Source organism: Psittacula echo, assembly GCF_963264785.1.
Source record: "Psittacula echo genome assembly, chromosome: 17".
NCBI classification, from domain to species: Eukaryota; Metazoa; Chordata; class Aves; order Psittaciformes; family Psittacidae; genus Psittacula; species Psittacula echo.
Genome location: NC_137753.1, coordinates 1,919,542 through 1,940,914, shown reverse-complemented (window position 1 = coordinate 1,940,914; position 21,373 = coordinate 1,919,542). Strand labels below are relative to the sequence as shown.

Genomic DNA, 21,373 nt, shown 5'->3' with positions numbered 1-21,373 from the left:
AAGGCCCAGCGCTTCCAGGATGCCTGTGTTAGCTACGACAGCCTGGTGTCCTGTGTCCCGGCTAAATGGGCATGGGGCTGACGAGACTCTCCATCACATGGGAACCTGCCCTAAATATTATAGGCTGGAGGCAGATTATGAGCCAAAGCCCCTGAGTATTGGGGATGGTTGAAGGACAGCTTGATGGGTGCCGTGGCAGCGGGCGGGCTGTGGAGGACAAGGAATGGGGGCGCTATGGGGGATCTGTTGGGGGAATCTGTGGGTCAATGGAGGGGGCAGTGGGGTCTCCCCTTTCCAACGACCGCTGGAGTGAAGCCAATAACTGCTACAGCAAACGCGACGGTTCGGTCCCCGCCATAAGGGAATCGTTCCCGATCATCCAACGGGGGGTGCGATGCTGCGGGAGCCCCCCGTTGGCGCTCTCCCGCCGGCGCGTCGTGCTGCCGGGGCTCCCGCCTGCCTCCCCCGGCGCAGCGCAGGCCGCAGCCACGCCCGGCTCCAGCATCCCCATCCCCGCCGCCACCATCGCCCCCATCCCCATCCTCGCCGTCCCCCCGCGCCCTCCGGTCCCCTCCCGCCCCGTCCCGCCCGGTCCCGGCCCCACCTGCCCGCTCCGCCGCTCCCACCGCTCCGCCGCGGCGCCCTCGTGGGGGGCAGGCCCCGCCCCGCCCCGCCCCTCCCGACGCTGATTGGCTGCGCCGGACGCCGCTCGTACCGCATGCAAATGACGGTGGCTCAGAGCAGCTTCCATTGGCTGCAGCGCCGGCCGGGCCCACCGGCGAGGCCACGCCCCCCGCGGTGCGGCACCATCGCCCTAGTAACCCGATGCTGAGTCGGGCGCGACCACCCGCGCGGGGGGGGACGGCCTGCGCTGCCGCCGCCGTTCCGCCGCTGCCGCCGAGCTCCGCCATCACACCGCTGCTGCTCCTCTCGGTATATGCCGGCGAAAGGGCGCGGGAGCACGGGTGGAGAGGTAGTGAGCGGCGGTGACCCCTCTGATTCCCCCCCGGGTGGGCGCGGGGTTGGTCGGGCCCGAGAAGATGGCGTCAGGGCGCGGTGAGTGCGCTGGGCCCGATCCCGCGGGTGGTGCGGAGCGGTGTGGTGCGGGCCGGGCCGGATCAGACCGGAGTGTCCGCTGCGCTCCGGTCTTATTTGCGGTGGGCCACGGCCCCATCCCTGCTCGGTCTCAGTGCCCCGGTTCGTGCGGGTGTGAAGGTGTGCCCGGCCCTGCACGTGCCCGTGCGGGGCCTCGTTGGGTCGCGGTGCTCCCGCGTTCCCGCAGCTCCGGGTTCCTTCCCTCCTCCTTCGCCCAGGCTCGGCCCCGGGGACGCCGGCCGGGACAGGGGCCCCGCGGTGCAGCGAGTGGGAGCGGGTGTTCCGGCAGAGCCTCACGGTGCCGCCGCACGGCCGGCGCAGGAGGGTGCCCCCGGCCCGCCCCGCGGCCTTCTGCTGCGTCCTGAAACACCTCGAAGGGGCCGCCCTCAACCAGGTACGTGCGAGCCTTCGTTAATTGTCCTTAATTATAGCATAGGTGAGTGCTTTGCACAGAGAAGCTGTGGCTGCCCCATCCCTGGCAGTGTTCAAGGCCAGGTTGGACACAGGGGCTTGGAGCAAGCTGCTCCAGTGGAAGGGGTCCCTGCCCGTGGCAGGGGTTGGAGCTGGAGGAGCTTTAAAGTCCCTTCACCCAAACCAGTCTTATTTTTAAACTAAAATCCCTGTATAACACTTTAAAAGTGAATTATTCGTTCCTCCTCTCACCAAAGCATGTTCTGCAGATTGGGGGTGCTGAGATGGGTGTTCTGCAGTGGGGCTGATCCTGTCCTGTTGTGCCTTGCAGGGAGCTGAGTACCAGCTGCGCCTCTCCCTCTTCGATGCCACCTACCACCACTTCTTCGGCAGGACCTGGAGGAGCAGCCTTCGAGTTGCCCGCGCTGCCCCATCGTGCCTGGCCAAGGCGGTGTTCAATGAGGTGGGTGCAGGGAAAGCACCAGCAGACCTGGGAACGGGCAGCGATCCATCAGGGAATGGGTGGAGCTGCAGGAGCAGGGTCCAAGGAGGGAGGTTTTTAATGCATGAAGGCAAAAGTTGCTTTTGCTGGAGTTGAGGCTGGAGCTGTTCTGCTTTGGTGCTGGTTTACTTCATCAGTGTGGAGCTCTGGGGTCCCACTATCAGTGCGCTGTAGCCAGGAGTCTTTAAACGCAGTGAGCCTGAAGCACGCACAGGCTCTGTCCTTTGCTGCTGCTTCTTGTCTGCAGTGATTTGTTCTGCATGCAGGCAGTGGAAGCAACCCATTTTCCTTCCTGGCACTACCCAATCCTTTGCCCAGGCTGCACCCAGACACTGCTCAATTATTAAGTTTTAATGGAACTCTTTATTAAGCTTTATGTAATGGAGTGCTTTATTAAGCGTTGTTTAATGGAAAGCTTTATTAAGCATTTGCTGGAACGGGGAAGCTGAGGTCTTGGGTTGTTTCCAGGGCAGCCTGTGTGCCGCCCTGCGCTGCCTGCTGCACTCAGGGCTGGCAGCAGAGAGCAGTGTTTGCTCGCGAGTGGGAAGGAAGGGAAGGTGCAGCCACCCTCTGGCACCGCGCTTCCCTCTCCTTACCTGGGAGCCAAACTCATCCGATGATGCTGCTGACAGCGGCAAACTGGGCTGCCCCTTATCGGGGAGACCCCACCTCCCCAGTGCTGCAGGTGAGGTGCGGCATGGGTTAGCGCTGTGTTCCTTCATTTATTTCTATCAGTAGCAGTATCTGAGGGGCACTGACCTGTGCATTTCTTCCCTAAGTGCTTTAATTCTCGTCTGACCCCTGCTTTTTGAAGAGGGATGGGGAAAGACCAGGGCAGGGGCACGGGGTCTGCATGTGTGGCAGGTCAAGGTGACCCCGGTGCTGCATTGCCCTTGTGGGGTTTAGAAAAGAGGACTGCGCTGTCACAAGCCACTGTTGATGCTCACAGAGGGGACAGCGAGCTTGCTTGTACAATGGATCTGCTGCAAGGGCTCCCTGGCTGTGCAACCAGAGGTCATTATTGCGGTGTTTTGCAATAAAAGATAATAGAATAGTGATTTATTTCCCTGGGTTGATGGGGTAATGTCTCTCTCCGTTATCCTTTCCTGACAGCCGGTGATTACAGTAAACGTTTTCCCTGGGACACTGCAGTAATGAGTCTTTAATAGAAAGATTAACCTAGCCTTAAATCTTGTCCTGAGGAGGTGACCTGTGTCCTGTCCCCTCCTGCCTGCACGTCCAGGCCACCCCTGTCTACTCCCCACACTGATTGGGGGTATTCTGACTCCTTTGGCTGCCCTGGCATGGGGCTTGCTCTGCTTTTACTGGCTCTGCAGCCTGTGAGTTACTCTGGAAAATGCATGTTAGCGCAAAAAAAGGAAGGAAAACAAAAGTTGATGATGGTTGAGATTTAAGCAGGTTGAGATCTCTGAGCAGTGCTGGGGTCATTTGCCATGAGCTTCTGTCTGGAAGCTTTAATGGATGTTCTGGTTATGCTGTTGGCTGTCCCAGTGCCACAGGCATTGCTCTACAGTGGGCTCCACCAGCTCTTCTCTCTCCTTTCCCACCCTAGACCATTTACTTCCACACCTCCTTGAACCAACCTGGCATTGCTGCTGTTGTGGAAGTGGTGGCGACCACCAAGAAAGAGGATGGGAGCTCTCAGCATCTCTCCTGTGGCTTTGGAGTCATCCCCCTCTTTGGCAGTGGGTCGGAGGTGAAGGACGTGGCCACCAAGGACAGAGTGTAGGTGTCACTGCCTTGCTGCTGCATGATGGGGGATGCTGGGCATCGGAGTGGCAACATGCATGGCTGCTTTGAGGGGAGGAAGGGTGGTCCTGGGGCTGCAGAAACAAAGCCAGCGTTTAGAAACCTGGAGTTCTTCACTGATGGAGAAGCAGCGGTGGGTTTGTAAGTGATGCCTGCTCTTTCCTTAAAGGACAGGGTTTTAGCATAGGGGCAGAGTAGGCAGATGCTTTCTGACTGTGAGCAGAGGCATTGTGGAAGAGGGAGGTGTGCTTCAGGGTGGATTTACTGACTGTGTGCTCTTTGCTTTCAGGCTGAAGTTGTACCATGGGACACCCCGTGCCTTGCTGCACCCACGCTTTCAGGAGCCCATGGAAAGTAAGCGGCAGCAGGATGTGGTGCCTTGCGCCTTGGTGGCCTCTCTTACCCACATGAGTGTTGGTATTCTATGTGGTCCATATGTAGTACTAAGTGGACTTGCCTTACTGTCAGATAGGAAAAGCCTGGCTGGACAAACCCAGGTTTTCCTTTGCTCCCAGCATGTGCATTCATGGATAATAACTTTAGCAGTGGTACCATGAGGCTGTCTCCACACCTTTGATCATTTTGGGATGTCTTCTTCAGAGAACAAATACCTGACAGTGATGGAGAAGAGCCACCTGCAGTACACCCTGAAGCCGCACCAGCCCCTGGAGACGATATTTCACCTCCTCCCTGAAAACCTTCCAGTGTCCAGGCTGCAGAACATCCCCGGCTTGCTGCCAGTGTGCGGAGACATGAGTAAGGGCTCCTTCCCTTCCCGTGCTGCTTTTGGCTCTGGTGCCCTCCTGGTCCTGGTGACATCTCCCTGGCCACAGCGTGACCTGTGGCCACCACCTTGTCTTTTCAGGTGGCTGCTTGCAGAAGCTGCAGCTGATGAAGCCGGTGACCTGCTATCTGGAGAGGCTGTCTGTCTGCCTGTACCCTTCCCTGGAGGAGTTTGAGGAGGAGCTGCTGGACTTGCTGAACAGCGATCGCTTGCTGCAGGTACTGCTGGTGCAGTTAAGGGGGGGAAAGCCCGATGCACGAGCAGTGATGTTGGTGCTTCATTTATGGGTGGAGTGGAAAGGTTCAGCTAATGGTGTTTGTTTTGCTTAAAGTGCCTGATTTTCTTTGCTGTACAAGCCTTCTCCTTGCTTGCTGCTGGCTGAGCACACAGGTGCTCTCTGTAGGCCTTGTTTTGGACATCCAGACACTAATAAGCAGAACCTGAGTTTGGGAAAATGCAAAGGCAAGATGCAGAGCACACTGAGTATGTCTCCTTAGGAACAGGACCCCTGGCCAGATCCTTTATTTGCCAGATTTGCACCAGCTCTGCCATAGAGATGAACGATTTTCATATTCATCAGCCACCATGGGGGTGGATCCTGCTCTTTGAGTTTCCGATGGATTGCCTGAATTTCCTGGCTGTGGGCGGCCTGGGGAGGGATGCTGTGCCTCCTCACTACCCAAGCTGAGAACTTGCCTGTCGCAGGCTAACGCCGCTCCGGATGGCGATGGGATGGTGGTTCGGGAGCGGCGGCTGCACGTCGGTGTCCACAACGGGCTGTGCTTCGTCCAGGCACCACAGGTGGCTGTGCTGGTGCCAGAGGCAGAGGCAGCACGGGGTGGCTGCCCGGGGGCGCCCAGCTCCGGAGCCAGGTAAGGGGGAGGCCCTCCACTGCTTGTACTACTTTCCTTCTGCCTTAGGCACTACCTGCAGTTCCTCTCCATCCTGGTGCAGGGGTGCAGGTCAAACCCTGGTGCTGAGGAGCCGCATCCACCTCAGTGAGATGGTGCCTCACCCGGCATTTGGGATCTGCTTCCAGCTGGAATACGTCTTCTGCAGCGCTGGGAGAGCCGGTGGGAAGGTAGGGCAGTGTGTGGGCTTCTTCCTGTATTAAAGCGTGGAGATCTGCTGCTGCTGGGGAGTGATCCCCGTGGAACCCCATCCTCTGCCCCTGTATTGCCACCCTGGACCCCCAGGACGCTGCAGCTCCTGCTGCCTAATGAACGGCCCTGCAAAGTGTCCAGGTGCTTTCTGCAGCAAATATCCTGCAAATGGGCTATTGAATCATTTTAATTACGTGTGGATCCATTTCTCCACCGCGTATATGGAGAAATGTGGCCTGCAGCAGTCCCATCGTGTTCTGGGAAGCTAATTTGGAACATTTCAGCTTTTTTTTAATTTTTAAAAGGCTTTTCTTTAGAATTTAGCATTTCTGCTGAGAAGAAGTTAACCCCTGAGCTTCAGCCTGAGGTTCTCTGGGCATTAAAGCCAGACAAAGCCTCTGTATTGACTGTAGAGGCCAGGCTCGTTAATGCCTACTTACCAGTCATTAACATGTATTTCAGTTTAACCTTGCTGGAGGCTAAACCCAGCTTAAAGTGCTGTTCAGGTGTGCCCTCCAAAGCCCCTTTGCTGTCCGAGCCATCACCTCCTTGGTGCCATTGAATCCGTGGCTGTTGGTTTGTTAGGAGGCACTAATGTCCCTGCTAAGATGCTCACTGCAGCGAGTGACCTCTTGGGGGAGACATGGGTGTTTATAAAGTGGGACCCTGTCAGGCGTCCTGTGTCGAGGCAGGAAGGAGGAGCCGAGGTTTGCTGTTGGAAGTTCTGTCTTGGGCTCAACTCCTTTAGGAAGCTGAGAGCCAAGGCCCCACAGAGATCTGGGGCTGCAGCTGCAGTTCTGTGGGCAGAGCACTTAATCCCAAGGCTGTGTGTGGAGCTGATCCCCTTGTCCTCACTGCTATAATTAGCAGGCTCTGAGGGTGATTGGAGGTGCTGGCAAAGACCTCTCTGTTCTGCACCTCTCCTTTGGTCTGGGGGAGGCTGTGGTAAGTGGAAGCCTTTACACTGCCTTTCCCATCTGCCAGGAATGGGGGGTCAAGTATATCCCTTAACGCAGTATGCTTGAGGTGGGGAATTAGAGCCCTTTGGTGCTGGTGGCTCTGTCTCAGCTTATGTGTGCTAAATACCTGCAAGGGCTGGAAACCCTGCTGGTTTTGAGGAGCATCAATTGTGCTTTTACCTTGTAGCAGCATGATTCTATGGTGATCCATAACCTAGAGGTGTAGTCCCTTGTGTAGGTGGGTGCAGGGATGAGATAGGATTACTTGGGATGTGGGTGCCTGCAGGGAGGGAATAACAGCAGCGGGCTGGGTAAAGGGGGTAAGTGCAAGGAAAACCAGAGCACCCGTGTGGGAAGGGTGGCATAGGGCTTACAGGGACAAAGTGAGATTTGTACCTGTGTGCCCTGAGTTTGTGGTCAGGTGTCAGAGGTGAAATCACATAGGAGGGCACCAGTTCTGCTGGCAGAGAGGAGGGAAGCAAACCTGGATGGATCGACATCCCTCTCCATCAGAGAAGCACTCCTGGTCCTCCAGGGAGCCTGAAAGGGATGGGAGCAGAAAGATGCAGTTGTATTGGAGGGAAAATGGATGCAAGAAGAGAAATAAGGCATTGGAAAGCAGAATGCCTCTAGGATGGGTTGAAGGGGAGTAGGTTCTGCGGCGTGGGAAGATGAGGGAGGAGGTGAGATCCTGCTTCCTCCATCTCAGAGGCAATTTGGGGTGCCCATGGCTCACCGTGCTGCCTCTGTTCCGCAGGCCCTGGCTGGCAGTGCTCGCAGTGAGGCAGCCGACATGCGCTCCGTGCGCTGGGCCGTGTGGAGCCCCGAGCTGGGTGTTGGTGAGGCGGACGTGGTGCTGCCCCTGCGCGGCGGTGCCCGCCGTGGCCCCTGCCAAACCTTGGTGTACCGGGCCCCGGCGGGCAGCAGGAGCTCCCGCAAGGTGAGGGATGGTTCTGGGGATGCTGATGGGGCTTGGGCAGGCTTGGTGTGAGGGGGGCTCTTTGCCAACACCTTGGTAAGTGCCAGGCAGCTCCCTGCATATCTGGGGATGGATGGAAGGAGGATTGATACCCCTTGCTGCCCCCCCCCTTGCTGCCCCCCCCCTTGCTGCCCCCCCCCTTGCTGCCCCCCCCCTTGCTGCCCCCCCCCTTGCTGCCCCCCCCCTTGCTGCCCCCCCCCTTGCTGCCCCCCCCTTGCTGCCCCCCCCCTTGCTGCCCCCCCCCTTGCTGCCCCCCCCCTTGCTGCCCCCCCCTTGCTGCCCCCCTCCGTGCTGCCCCCCCCTTGCTGCCCCCCCCTTGCTGCCCCCCTCCGTGCTGCCCCCCCCTTGCTGCCCCCCCCCTTGCTGCCCCCCCCCTTGCTGCCCCCCCCCTTGCTGCCCCCCCCCCTTGCTGCCCCCCCCCCGTGCTGCCCCCCCCCCCGTGCTGCCCCCCCCCCCGTGCTGCCCCCCCCCCGTGCTGCCCCCCCCCCGTGCTGCCCCCCCCCCGTGCTGCCCCCCCCCCGTGCTGCCCCCCCCCCGTGCTGCCCCCCCCCCGTGCTGCCCCCCCCCCCCAGTGAGCTCTGCACTGGTGGAAGTGCGCTTGGTGTCCAGTGCTGCTTGACTTCAGTTACTGCAGACATACAGTAAGAAGTGTTTCATTCCCAGTTTCAGGGGAAGCACGTGGAGTCTGGGGCCGTCCAATTCCATGTTTCCACTGATGGGGAAGGACGTGTTGTAACTGCTGCAGAGAGCCTATGTAAAGACAGGGACGAGTTGGAGAAGCCTCCCACGCCGTCGCCGAGTGAGTGTTTTCCAGATCGCTGACATTTGAAGCCTAGAGTGTGGTGCTGGTGTCTGCTGGGGGGGGAACACGGCTCCAGTGAGGTGCAATGAGCAGCTTGTGAATTACCAGGAGGAGCCCAGTTCCCACTGAGTTGCATTCAGCTCTCCCTTTAACGTGCCCATGTCCCCTGTGGTAGTAGCGCTGCTCCATGTGCAGGATCCTCAGGGATTTCCAGCCTGCTCCCATTCTGGGTCACTCTGATGGCATTTGGGCTCGTGTGCCCAGCACCCGGAAGAGCTGGATGGGTGCAGCACCTGCCGCAGTAGCGCGCTGCTCTCTGGCAGTGCTGCTGCTCATCCCTCTGGACTCAGAATCCCCTCAGACACGAGGACAGGAGGAATGTCAGTTATAGGGTGAGGGGCAGAAACCATCTCATGGTGCTGCCGGTGCCTTTCCAGGGAAAAGTGGATGGGGTGTGTGTGTGTGTGCAGGAACGCATCTATCCATGGTGCAGGGGTGCCAGGTCTGCTGGCTGTGTTGGAGAGAAAACTGCTGTTGGTGAGGGTTTGGGCATGGAGCTGAGTCTGAGCTCCTGGAAATCCTCTCTGGCTTGTTTCCATGTAATCCTGCCTGGTGGGACCGGTGGGAAACCAGCTTCCCTTTCTGCAGCGTTGCTCCTGCTCTGCTTCCCACACATCTTGCTGTGATGCTCCAGATACCTGGCAGTGTTTAAACACATTTATGGGCTTATCCAGCTCCTGGTGAGCAGTCAGTGCCAGTCTGCGGGTCGGGGCGATGCTGGTGCGTGGCTGGCTGTTCCCATGCCAGCTCTGGTGCTGCTCTGCCTTCCACGAGATGGCAGAGTGGCACCATGGCTTTGCTGCAGCCAGTGCTGGCTTCCCACTGGTGAAGAGCCGGGTTTGCTGGTGTAAGGGGCTTTAGAGCAGAAAGCTTCAGGTGAAGTGAAGGGGTCTGGGGCTGTGCTTTAGGCTCCTTGTGGCATTGCTGCTGGTGCCTTCCTGGTGCTGCTTGAAAGGTTTTCCTGGACACCTTTCAGGTGGCAGCGGCCAGGATGGGGAGCTGCAGTGTAAGGAACAAGCATGCTTCCAGCCCAGCATTGGGCTCACGTGCTCCAACCTGGGGAGAGCGTGCTGGAGCATGGATGGGGTGCCCAGTGAGGGGAGATGCTCTGGTAAGGTGATTCCAGGGGATGAGCTGAGAGGTGTTTCCCTGTCTCTGGGGGACTGGTGGCACTGGGAAGTGCAGTGGTGATCCCGTGAGGTGAGTGGCCACACGTGAGGGCCAGCCTGCACCCCGAGCTGCTGGAGGAGCGTTTGGTTAACATTTTGTAGAACTCTATTGGAAAACATGCTGCCGTCTGGCCCCTTTGGCCAGGGGAGGCCAAGCACATCATCCATCAGCTCAGCTGCTGGTGGTGCTGATGGATCCGTCAGTCATCTCTGAACACTGAACCAAGCCATCCTCATGGAAGGAAACCACTATTGTAGATGTAAGGAAGGCAGGGTGGTCTCCTTTGCACAGCAGTCAGCCTGAGATAGCTGGAATACACACAGTAGTGGAAGTAAAATGAGGTCTCTGCATCACATGGATGCAGAGATGGAACATCTGTGCCCCTGCTCTGCTCTGAAGGGCCCGTGGCAGAGCGAGCTCAGTTGCACTGGCGCACGAGCTGAACAGCCAAATCCAAACACGATGGTGCTTGTACCATTCTGAGGCACAAAAGGCTGAAGACAGTGACAAGAAATAACAGAGGAGCGATGAAAACCTTAAAGTATCCTCAAACTTTCACGTCTCATTAAGCATCCCGCTTAGGCAGCGCCTCGTGGCCGCAGGGAGCTGCGGCACTGTCTGGGGATGCTGGAGCTGGCTGCCTTTTGCAGCAGAGTTAGCCTAGTTCCCAGTAAAATAATGGATGGATCTGGAAATATGCTACTTACCCCCCCAGGCAACAGGGTTATTGGAAAAATAAGTCAAAGCAGTGGCTGAGCGATGCTGGCTGCCTCACTGAGCTGGCTTCACCCCCGACATTCAAATAGGCTGGTGGGAGATTGGGGGGTGCTCGGTGGTGAAGGGGACAGCAGTGACAGAGGGTTCATTTGAGCATCAATCCTGTCCCTCTCTGTAGGTCTGGCGGCTCTGCCGATGACGGTGGCCTCCCCACAGGGACCAGGGGTAAGTGCCATGGACACAGGTGGTGGGTCATGGCATTCCCAGGGGATGTGCTCCTGGTCCCATCCTTTTGCCTGGCTCCTGCAGCCAAGAGGCTCTAAATGTCCTGCTCAACTCCACCTCCTTCAGGGCAGCAAAACAGATCCTGCCTATAACACGCTGGGCAAGATTCCCTGAGCTCCTTTCACGCCCCAGGTGTACCTGTAAGGGCAGTTTTGGTTTGTGTCAGCCCAGATTTGCTGGCTACTCTTACTCCCCAGTACATGCTGACAGTGATGCATGACTTCTTGTGGAGCTGCCGGGATTTAAGGAGAGCTGTGAATACAGAGATCCCTCTTTATGCCTTTTTTTTTCTTGTATCTTGATGCAGGGATCAATGCACACAAATATTTGTTGATGAAATGAAATGCTTTGTGAGTCTGCATTAAGCGGTTTGAGCTTCCTGCTGCATTTTCTCATCTATCTGCCAGGGAAAGCACAGCAGCTGAAGAGGAAGCAGAGGTGCAAACCCTCCGGCGGCCCAGCTGTGCTGCTTCTCGGCACAGAAAAGCTGCTTTACCACAAAGGGACCAGTGCAGGGCTCTTATTCTCTCTGCTCTCCTCCCCAGCTATCAGTGTCCCAGCTGTCAGTGTCCCCACCACGGGCTGGGGGCCGGTCCCTGGTGCCACAGGGCCGTGGCTCTCGGCGGGATGGTGGCATCACTCACCTGGAGGCTGACCTGAGCCTGCCAGACCCGGAGCACTGCGCTGGTGACCAGTTGCAGGCGCTGCCCTTCACCCCGCTGCAGGTGCCCATCGCTGCCGTGGGGCTGCAGGCAGGCAGGTGATGCTCGGTGTCCCTTCCCTGTGCTCCTCTGCCCCCATTGCTCAGCCCATTGGGTCCCCTGTGTCTGCCTCTGCGCAGTTCACCCTTGCTTCTCCATCAGCTCCCACACTGTGCTGTCCCGTGCCTCCCTGGCGCGCCTGCACGCTGCCGGCTTCCCGGAGATCCTGGACCACAACTGGGAGCCAGTGGAAATCTCAGAGCCAGTGGACCCGGCGAGTTTCAGCCTGCAGCTGGAGGAAGCCGACCCTCTGCAAGGGAATGAGATAATCCTGCAGTTCCTGGCTCTTGGCAGGTGGGATGGCAGCGCTGTGTGGTGCCTCCTATGGGCAGATCCCAGGGGGAAGTGTCCTTTCCCTGCAGTCCATTTCCCTCCTTGAACAGAAGTCCTTGCAAAGGAGCTACTTCCTCCAGCAGCTGCCATGGAGGCAGAGCCCTGGGGAGCTCTTGTCCTTGATGATGTTCTTGTCCTTCCTGGACTCTCTTAAATCGTACTCCAGTTCCTTCGATTGTGTCCATTAGCCACAATGTGGTGTAAAAGCTGCTTAATGCAGGGCTTCTCCATAAATGCAGATGGAGTTATGAAAGTTGGCGCCGATGGGGTGGCTTTGGCTGGATAAAGCTGTACTTGTGGTTTTCCTGTGCATGGCAGCATGCTGTGTGAAGGTAAAGCGTTGTCTTTGCTGGGCTCCTCTGTCGTAGCATATGGCAGGAGACAGCTGGAATTACAAAGCTTTTTGGAAAGCCAAGGCAAACCGTATGCCCGTGGTCTTCAGAGGAGTCCAAATACTTGTGGTGCTGCCACTCATCTCTTGTTCTTTTACCTCTGGGTGTGTGCCAAACACACAAGGAGCTCGTGATGGGGAGGCAGCGCCATGCCATGAACTAACCCAACTAATTCTCTCCTCAAGGGATGCTCAGGGCAGTGTGGAGTGGACGTGGCCAAGGACCATCTTCCTCACATTCCAGTTCTACCGCTTCCCACCGGTCACCACACCACGGCTGCAGCTGGTCAGCATGGAAGGGGGGCCAGGCTCCGGGCTGGCTGTGCCGGCGCAGCTTCTTGTCCGGGTGAACAAGGATGGGACCCCCAGCACTGGTAAGCTCTGGTTTGAACATCCTCATGTGGCTGCTCCTCTTCATCAGTCAGATTTGGGCTTTCCCCTGGGCTGAGGAATGGGCTGGTGCCTGCTTTAATAGCTAATACACCAGCATTCCAAATGTCCTGTGTTGGAAGTAAAGCACTGATAGGTGCTGGGGATGCAATCAGCATCCTGAGGCTGCCGGCTCTGGTGACTGAGCACCTTTGATAAGAAAGGCAACGCATGAGCTCTGCTCTGCTCAGAGTGAGTAGCTCTGATCCTCCTGGCTGAAGGCTTTCCTTTGTTCAATTCTGGTCCCAAGGGACACCACAAACACTTGTGGCTGATGAAGCTCCTTCTCCATGTGGGGCTGTTAATGGCAATGAGAGGGTGAGTCTGTACAGACCAAGTGTTTGTGGGAGGGTGCTAATGCCAGGGCACCTTGGACCTTGCTAATTGACCAATGGGTTCATTAAGCAGAGGAGATGGGGTGTGTGACACGCAGGTTTCCCAGAGCAGAAGAGCCTCCCTGTCCCAGCTGATGTGCCCAAGGAAGCTCCCTGTCCATGGCAATGCCGTGTCTCGCAGGATTGCCAGGCTTGCAGCTGAAGTACATGGTGGATCCCGCTTTCCTGCGTGCTGGGGAGCAGCGCTGGTTCCTGCGGTATCTGGCTGAGCACAGCCTCCAGATCGACATCTGGGATGGAGACTCCCTGCTCCTCGTTGGGTCTGCTGCTGTTAAGCTGGAGGTATTGGTTAAACTGGAGGTCTTTCCCCATAAGCCTTCAGGGCTGCTAATGTTGGAGACCCTCTCCTTAGCGTGCAGGGGTGTTAAGGAAGAGCCTGACTTTTCCTTTGGTCTTGTGTTGAGATGCTGTTGCATTTCACTCGCATCTTTAGTCATCGAGTTGCTGTCAGCTCCTCCATGTAACTGAGACTGATGTCAGCCTGACAAGCCCCTGACTGCAGGATTTGTCATCTTTTCCTTGAAAGTGATGGCAGAACGTTAATTTTCTGACTTCTCTGGAACTCCTGCAGTATCCTAGGGCTGAAACCCCAGACCTAGGACACGGAGACATCCCTACCGAGAGCCCTTAACCCCGCAGACCTCCCCAGTAACTCATTGCCCCTTGTCCTCAGCCCCTCCTGCGCCAGGGCCGAGCAGCAGTCAGGACACACCATGAGCTGGAGGTGGCCACGACCGAGTATGAGCCAGATGCAACGGTGATGGGCCAGGAGGCTCTACGGCATGGTGCCCTGCGGCCCCTCGGTGTGCATGTGGTGGTGAGGGGCCGCCTCCACCTCTGCCTGGCCAATGTTGGTAAGAGCCTGCTGTCACACAGCCAAAAGGCTTCAATGCTGCACTGGTGGCATGCGTCCCTTGCTGGGTACCTCCTGTCCCAGCATCAGCCGCTTGATGGGTGCCATAGGCAGGGGCATAAGGCTTCTGGTTGTGCCTGTGGTCCCTGCTTGGCTGCAAGTGCCGTTGCAAGGCTGTGGGGAGGCTGGTGGTGTGGGCTCAGCACCATGTATTTAGGTGCTAGCAAACAGCACGGTGCTGAAGGAGAAGCGTGCAGTACACACGGCTGTACCTGGTGGAAAACCACGCTTGTAAGAACGTTAGTCTTCCCAGAACCTGCTGGCTGCTTCTATTTTATGTATTTAATTCTCTGTCCTGTAAATGTGCGGTGACTAAAATCTTATCTTCTGAAGAAAGATTAGCTCCATTAGAAGATATCTGAAATCGTCATTTCCATACTTGCCTGCGAAGGGATGATAAGCTCCTGGGGAGGAGAATCTGAGATCCAAACCCAGGGAGAGGTTTAACTCGCGCCCTGTGAAAGAAAGAGAGGAAGCAAAGATGCTGCAGCAGGGCAGCAGCCACCCTTTGGTGGCTGGTTGTTTTTCCCTGCATCCTCTTTTAATTTCAAAATGCTGTTGTTAAAAACAGGATTGAAAAGCACCTGAGGGATGGGGATGGGATTTGTTGGCTGGGTAAATACCTGTCGGATTTAGAGCTCTGCCCAGCTCTGTTTGGCATGGCCTTTATGGGTGGCACTGTGCTGATGCTGCTCTGTCTCTGGGCTGCATGGTGGTACCTGCTCTGGAGGGAGCACTGTTGGGCTCACAGAGCATCGCTGGCAACCAGAGTTTGCTCGTGCTTTAAACTGTTACAGAGCTGCAGTGAGGGTAACAGCGAGAACTGGATGGGTTCTGCTCACCTCATCTCTGCTCGTGGCAGGTCACCCATGCGAGGACACCCCAGGACAGCTGCCATCCCCGCTTCTGTCCCGCTCCCGCATCGTGCCCATGCCGGATGGTGCTGGCAACATCCCCGCTGGCAGCTGGGTCTCCTTGAACTCCGCCAGCGGTGAGTCCTGGGTGGGTTTGGGTCGGCACAGTCAGTGCCAGCACTTTGCCCACCTCCTTTGCTCCCCTTCCTGGCCCTGCAGCATCATGGGGGTCCCGTGTTGTGCCATGGTGCTCTCTCCCCGCAGGCGGGCGGGTGTCGCGGGCACGGAGGCTGGTGGATGTGGATGTGGAGCTGGCGGCCGCCCTGCGCAGCCGCTGGCCGGAGGCAAGGGTGACCCCTCCAGCAGCACCCAGTGAGGCCGCGGCCGCCCGCCGGCGCAAGCTGCGGCGCATGGCGCTGGTGCGGCAGCAGGAGGATGCTGGTGGTGGGAGGACGCCGCAGCTCACGGTGAGGAGAGGGACCCCAGGGGCTGGGGATGCTGCGGTGGCACCAGGTTTACGGTTCCCTCCCTCCCCAGCAGGGCTGGCCCGAACAGCGCGCCCGGCACATGCGGGACCTGCAGATCATTGATGCCTACCGGGAGCACACCAAGAGTGAGAGCATCTCTCAGATGCTCAGCCAGGCCATCACCGTTACCCGCACCGTGCACGCCGTCCTGGGGACGGCTGAGTTCTTTGAGTTCACCCTGAAGAACCCCTATGGCATCCAGCACACTGTGACCATCGAGGTTGACCACCCTGAGCTCAGGTGGGGGCCAAAGCGGGGTCTCCTCTGTGTGTGTGGGGTGATGCCAGGGTGACACTGGCTCCCCACCAGTCCTCACCAGCACCTCTGCCACTCGCTGCCCCAGTGTCATACTGGACCCAAGAGAATGGCGGCACTTCAAGGAGCTGACCAAGAGTGTTACACCAGTGGAGGAGGAGATGTTCCACCTCTGTGATGACCTCAGGCCTCAGGTCTACCTGCGCCCCAATGAGACCGTTCGCATCCCCTTTAAATACCAGACCTTCTCTGCAGACCCTGCTGTTGTGGCAGCACAGGTAGGTGCTGAGCCCGCTTCTGAGCTGTTCCTGGTAGGAAGCGTTTCCCTTGGCTGTGTTTTGCTGTGCAGTGGTTCTGTCTCAGGGAGCACTGTGCAGCCATGGCAGTGCTGCATCCCAAGGCAATCCGCTCTTGTATCCCGCAGGGACCAGCAGGGCTGGGTGCTGGTGCTGACACAGCCATCCATTCCATAGGGAAAAGTGGGGCCGAGCGGACAAAGCACATCCAGGTGAGGGAGCCGGGGGAAAGGGGCTGTGCAGGAGGAGGAGCATCACTCCTGCAGAACTCCATCCTTCTCCTTCCGCCCTCTGGGACAGGTTTCCTTCCAGGTGAGTGGAGGGAAGCCCATCGCGCTACTGCGGGTGAAGGTGGAGCCGCAGCCCCATGTGGTGGACCAGACCTTCCGCTTCTACCACCCCGAGCTCACCTTCCTGAAGAAGACCATTCGGCTGCCCCCCTGGCACACCCTCCCCGGTGAGCCTGTGGCTCTTCGTTGTTAATCCACCCCACCTGGTTCATAGGGATGTGGCATTGAGGTGTGTGAGCATCCAGAGAGCACGTGGGTGCTTCCTTGGGCTCCTTTGCTTGCTCTTTATCCACTTGCCAGCATTTATTTTATACCCAATTCCCTGTACCTGTACACCCATGTACTGGTAGGGTTACAGTGTAAGGGGTCCAGGTCTATGGCTGCATGGGGTGCAGGGTAGCAAGCACAAAGTGCTGAATATGGCTTCATCTCTGGGTCTCTCCACAGGCACACCAGTGGGGATGCAAGGTGGGGAGCCTGAGATGTATGTCCGCTGCAGCGACCCAGACATCATTTGTGAAACCAAAGCCATGGTACTGGTGCTGCTTTGGCTTTGGTCCTGTGCTTCGTGTCCTCCTGCTGCGGGTTGGTTTTGTTGGCAGAGGAGTGCCGTGCACCCGTGCAGGGATGCTGATGTGCAGCCCCTGCTTTGGAACACGCAGCGTGGGCTTCCTGGGCTTGCTTTGCAGCTGGGGTGGGGGGGTTAGGAAGAGAAACTGAATGTGGGCACTTGCTTTGCAGATGGTGATGGAGGGAGGTTGCTGATTGCCTGACACGCGTTAGGATGGGAATTGGATTATGGCTTGTTAGAAAACTTGGGGAAATTTTGCCAAAATTTGATTACAGATGCAGACCTGGGATGTGATAGTTGTTTGTGTCCTCTTTTGTAATTAAAAATACTGGCAGAGCTCAGCCAAGCTCTATAATAACTTGATAACTTGGTTTAACGAGATGCAGACAGCATCTGTGTTTGGTAGCGGGTTTCTCTGATGGGAGGGAAGCCCCAGAGCTCTGGTTAGTGGGGTGATGGTGAGGTTGGGATGATGCTCTGCTTTCTGCACGCAGGGGCCTGGGGAGCCACAGGACATCTTCTTAAAAGTAGCTGGAGGACCAAGCCCCCAGATCAAAAAGTTCTTTGTTGCCATTTACACGTAAGTACCAGAACCCCAAAACAGTGAGAAATGTGGAGCTCCCACTGCCCTCCCATCCCTGGCAGTGTTCAAGGCCAGGTTGGAGCAAGCTGCTCCAGTGAAAGGTGTCCCTGCCCGTGGCAGGGGTTGGAACTCGATGAGCTTTAAGGTCCCTTCAAGCTAAACCACTCTGATTCTGTGATGCTGTGATTGCAGAGGCTGGGCTTCCTGAAATGTTTGCAACTCAGGTTCTCTTTTCCCCTAAGCACTCTCTGGCCAGTACATCCTCGGCATGCAGACAAGTGCCTTCTGCACCAGCCTCAGGCGATGCTTTAGGAACGGGTGGGCCTGAACTGGTTTCCTTAGGGGAAGCTCACTGCTTGCTCTGAGCCCCTCTGTCTCTGCCACAGGGACCCCTGGCTGGCAGCACCCATCCAGATCTGGCAGTTCTACCTGCACTCACTGCAGCGCCTGGATGTCAGCTGCACAACCGGGCAGCTCACCCGCCTCTCGCTGCTGCTCCGGGGCACACCAGCACCACGCAGGGTGCAAGCCTTCACCTCCCACCCGCAGGAGCTGGAGGTAACCCTGGAGCTGGCCTGTGCCGGGCCATGGAATTCCCTCTGGGAAGCTGGGGGAGCCAGGATGAATAACCTACTGCGGCAAAGTGTCTGTGATAATGATCTTTTGATTAGGGCTGTCATGTGTAGGATCATCGCATGAAACCCCAGAGGGCAAATTATCTGCGTTAATGAGACTGTCGAGACTAGCAATTTCTATAGGATTCCTCCGGCCCTAATTGCGGATGTGAACAGTAAAAGGCACAAACCCTCCAGCACTGTCCTGTAAACAAAAGGAAAAGTCTCCCTGGGGAAGCCTGTGAGGGGAGGGAGTCCCCAGGCTGGGATGGAGCTGCCTTTCCCTGACCAGCTCCCATCCTTCCCAACACAGAGCCAGTTGTGGTGCAGTCACGTAGGCGGGATTCAGTGCAGTGTGCTGATTAAGAGCAATGGGATCTTGTTTATGATCTGGGCTGGATGTAGTGCAACAGGGCCACTCCATGTTGGTTTCTGCAGGTGGATCCGGATGGTGCCTTCCTTCTCCCTGCCAATGGCATTCAGGACCTGTATGTCGGTGTGAGGCCTCGGAGGGCCGGCAGCAGGTTCATCTACCTCAACCTGGTGGACGTGGAGTCCCACCAGCTGGTGTCCTCCTGGCTGCTCTGCCTGGCCTGCAGGCAGCCCCTCATCTCCAAGGTACAGCCAGCCTCGTGATGGGGAAACACGGGGATAGTGCTGGACCAGCAGTTGCGGTCTGGCTGATAACCCAAGAGCAGTCTCCTGCTTCTGCCTCTCCTTCCATTATGGGTGTTTTGTTTGCTTGTCACCCTGAGGACGTGTTTAGCCCCGGTGTGCTTGTACGATCTCACCCCAATCCCCGGTACTGTGTGTTTTGGGCTGTTCTGAAGGCAGTCCCATCAGCTTGTCAGTATCTCTGGTTGTGAATCAGATGGAAAAGGTGGAAAATCAGATTCCTGGTAATGTGTTCCTTTAAACATTTTCATGGAACCCTCGGGACCGAGGGGAGCTGAGATCAGTTTGAACTGATGCCCCAGCGCATGGCCAAGTGCTGCGGGGTTATCTGAGGGAGCTCCACTGCTCTACCCATGGACACCCATTGATGAGCTAGAGAATGAGCTGCCCGGACCCAGCTGCTCCCTGGCCCTTGATCAGTTGGGCTTGTAATTACTCCTCTGAGTACAGCAGTGCCAGCAGCAGTGTGAGGAGGGTGCTTCTGCTTGGAGGTGGTTTCTTGGTACTTGTTGGCAGAGACAGATGGGAGGTGTGGAAGGGAGAGGAGGGGATGTCTGCCCCCAGAGCACTCTCCATGGTGTGCTGGCATGGGAGGCAGCTCCCTGTGGTTGTTTTGGGGTTCCCTCCATGCTGCTTCTGCCATGGCTTGTGTTTATCCCGCAGGCATTTGAGATCTCGCTGCCTGCAGGAGGTGGCAGAGGCTGCAACAAGCGCATCACCTACACCAACCCCTACCCCTCGCCCAGGCTCTACTTCCTGTGCACCAACCGGCCGGACCTGCTGCAATTCAAGGAGGACTCCTTTGAGGTACGTCCCCCCCTTGCCAGACCCCTGCCCTCACCCAGCCGGGCCGTGCAGTGCCTGGTGTGATGCAGGTCCCTGTGTCCCGCAGGTCGCCGGTGGCGAGGTGTACACCATCGGCTTGCGCTTCGCCCCCAGCCAGAGCACGGGTGAGGAGGAGATCCTGATTCACATCAATGACCACGAGGACAAGAATGAGGAGACCTTCTGCGTGAAGGTCCTCTACCAGTGAGCCTGCTCTGTCCCCTGTGTCTGCAGGGGGGTTGAGCCTGGTCCTCTCTTCAAGCCAAGAGGGCACCGGCATCCCCAGGCATTGCCATGAGCGCTGGTGGCTCTGTCCACACAAAGCAGGGAGAGCGAATGTGTTTGTTACCACACAGGATGACTTTATTTTTGTGAAGTGTTACTACGTTTTTAGGCATTTTTGGAATCTTTTTTTAACGTAAAAAGTTTGCAGATTTGATTCTGCGGGGTATTTTTAAAGTATTTTATATTCTGCAGTGAGTTTTGTACACGCTGAGGCCGTTTTCTGGAGTTTTGGGTATTTTTTTACTCATCCTTCCTCAATTAAACTTGCTGTGCAGCACTGCGGAGCGTGGCAGCGTCTTCTTCCGTGGGAGGTGGAAGCCTTTGGAGTCCCCATCCTGCAGAGGCGAGTGCTGCAGTGGCACCAGTCCCATGGTGGGGAGTGCTGGGGGTCCTCTGGATCACCCTCATTTCCCTGGAGCATCCTGTGGTTCAATGCAGGGATTTTGGATGGGAATGATGAGGGGGGAATAAAGTCCAGGCTGTGGAGGAAGCACCAAGAGGTGAGAAAACAAGGAGCCAAGGCCAAAAGAGGGGGGAGTCCCTGCCCCTTGCTGTGCCCCTATCACCACAGCCTGGCTAAGCCCCCTTAGGAACCCATTAGGGCTTTGTGGGTCTGAGGCTGGTGCATGAGGAGCCCTGATGAAGTCGTTGCAGATGACAGCTGATCTTTTACAAGAGATTGCTCTGTCTGCAGCACGGAAAGGCCTCGAGTTGGGTTGTGGCAGTAGATTAACTGGATAATCCTCATTCTGTTTTCATACAGTGATATTGCTTGAGGCTTATGAAGGAGCTGCTGCTGCCTCAGCCCCAGTAAATGATGTGCTGGTGTGCCCTGGCTGTCCCCACTAGTGGCAGCTCCTTGTTCTCTTCCCATTTCATTCATGTCAGGAATAAATCTGGATTCTTGTAATGATACAGTTAATTCCCCCTGGAAATCTCAGCTCACCTCTCTCTGGAGTGCCCAGGGAAGAAAAGATTAGGAAATGGCTCTTAAATTGAGCTCTTTGGTGGGGGTCAGGGTCGGTTGCTGAGTTGGAGCTCTCTACATCATGCAGGTGCTTCAGGTACCCTTGGAACCCTTTCCATGGCTCTGTTTGGTTCCATTCCTGCTTTGCCTCACCCCGCATCTGTGCCTTGGTGGGGTTTGTAGCTATTGCTTGGAGACATCTGTGGCATGCTGGGGCCCTTGAGGGATGGGGGCACCTCTGCCGCTGTGCTGTGGTTCTGGTGCCTGTCTCTGTGCTGTGAGGAGGTGGATGCACTGGCATGGCTGCTGCTCCTTCCCCAGAATGCTTCCTCTCCATGAGCTTTGCCAACCAGCGCTGGCACTTCCCATCCTGAGCAGGACATGGGAAACCCATCAGCATTCATTCACGTACCCAGGCAGGAGCTGTTGTTGCGCTGGACTTTACTGCAGGAGCTGAACTTTACTGATCCTCAGAACAAACAAGTTCCGGGGCTGTGTTTGGAGCTGGGAGGCAGGAGCAGGCAGGAAGCCCTTCCTGGTGCACAGGCTGGCCTGGCCCAGTGGTACCAAACAGGGCCACTGATAAAGGGCACCTAGAAATAGAGGGGAGAAAGGGAGGTGAATGCAGAAGCTCCTGCCCCAGCTGGGCAGCAGGTTCCTGAGGTGCAGGGGGATCATGGCTCCAGCCCAAACCTTTATACCCAGCTGATTTTTCCTATTAAGAGAATGAAATTGCAACTGCCTGAGCAGGCTCTAATTAAACAAAGGCTCA

General features: G+C 57.0%; 1 protein-coding gene across 1 annotated transcript; it reads left to right on the top strand.

The window, feature by feature from the left end:
• Positions 1–1,040: 1,040 nt before the first annotated feature.
• Positions 1,041–19,557, top strand: NPHP4 (nephrocystin 4; the record flags this gene model as incomplete). The annotated part of the gene is given in 33 exon segments (XM_080631505.1): positions 1,041–1,197; positions 1,314–1,489; positions 1,838–1,969; positions 3,582–3,754; positions 4,068–4,132; positions 4,379–4,534; positions 4,644–4,780; positions 5,268–5,434; positions 5,517–5,643; positions 7,382–7,564; positions 8,267–8,402; positions 10,531–10,592; positions 10,595–10,672; positions 10,676–10,712; positions 11,183–11,289; positions 11,293–11,325; positions 11,329–11,393; positions 11,501–11,692; positions 12,309–12,496; positions 13,068–13,228; positions 13,620–13,800; positions 14,722–14,850; positions 14,978–15,180; positions 15,254–15,480; positions 15,584–15,773; positions 15,920–16,003; positions 16,092–16,248; positions 16,529–16,614; positions 17,147–17,232; positions 17,622–17,793; positions 18,288–18,467; positions 19,188–19,331; positions 19,417–19,557. Coding segments are annotated over 33 exon segments (4,512 nt in total).
• Between the last annotated feature and the right edge of the window lie 1,816 nt (positions 19,558–21,373).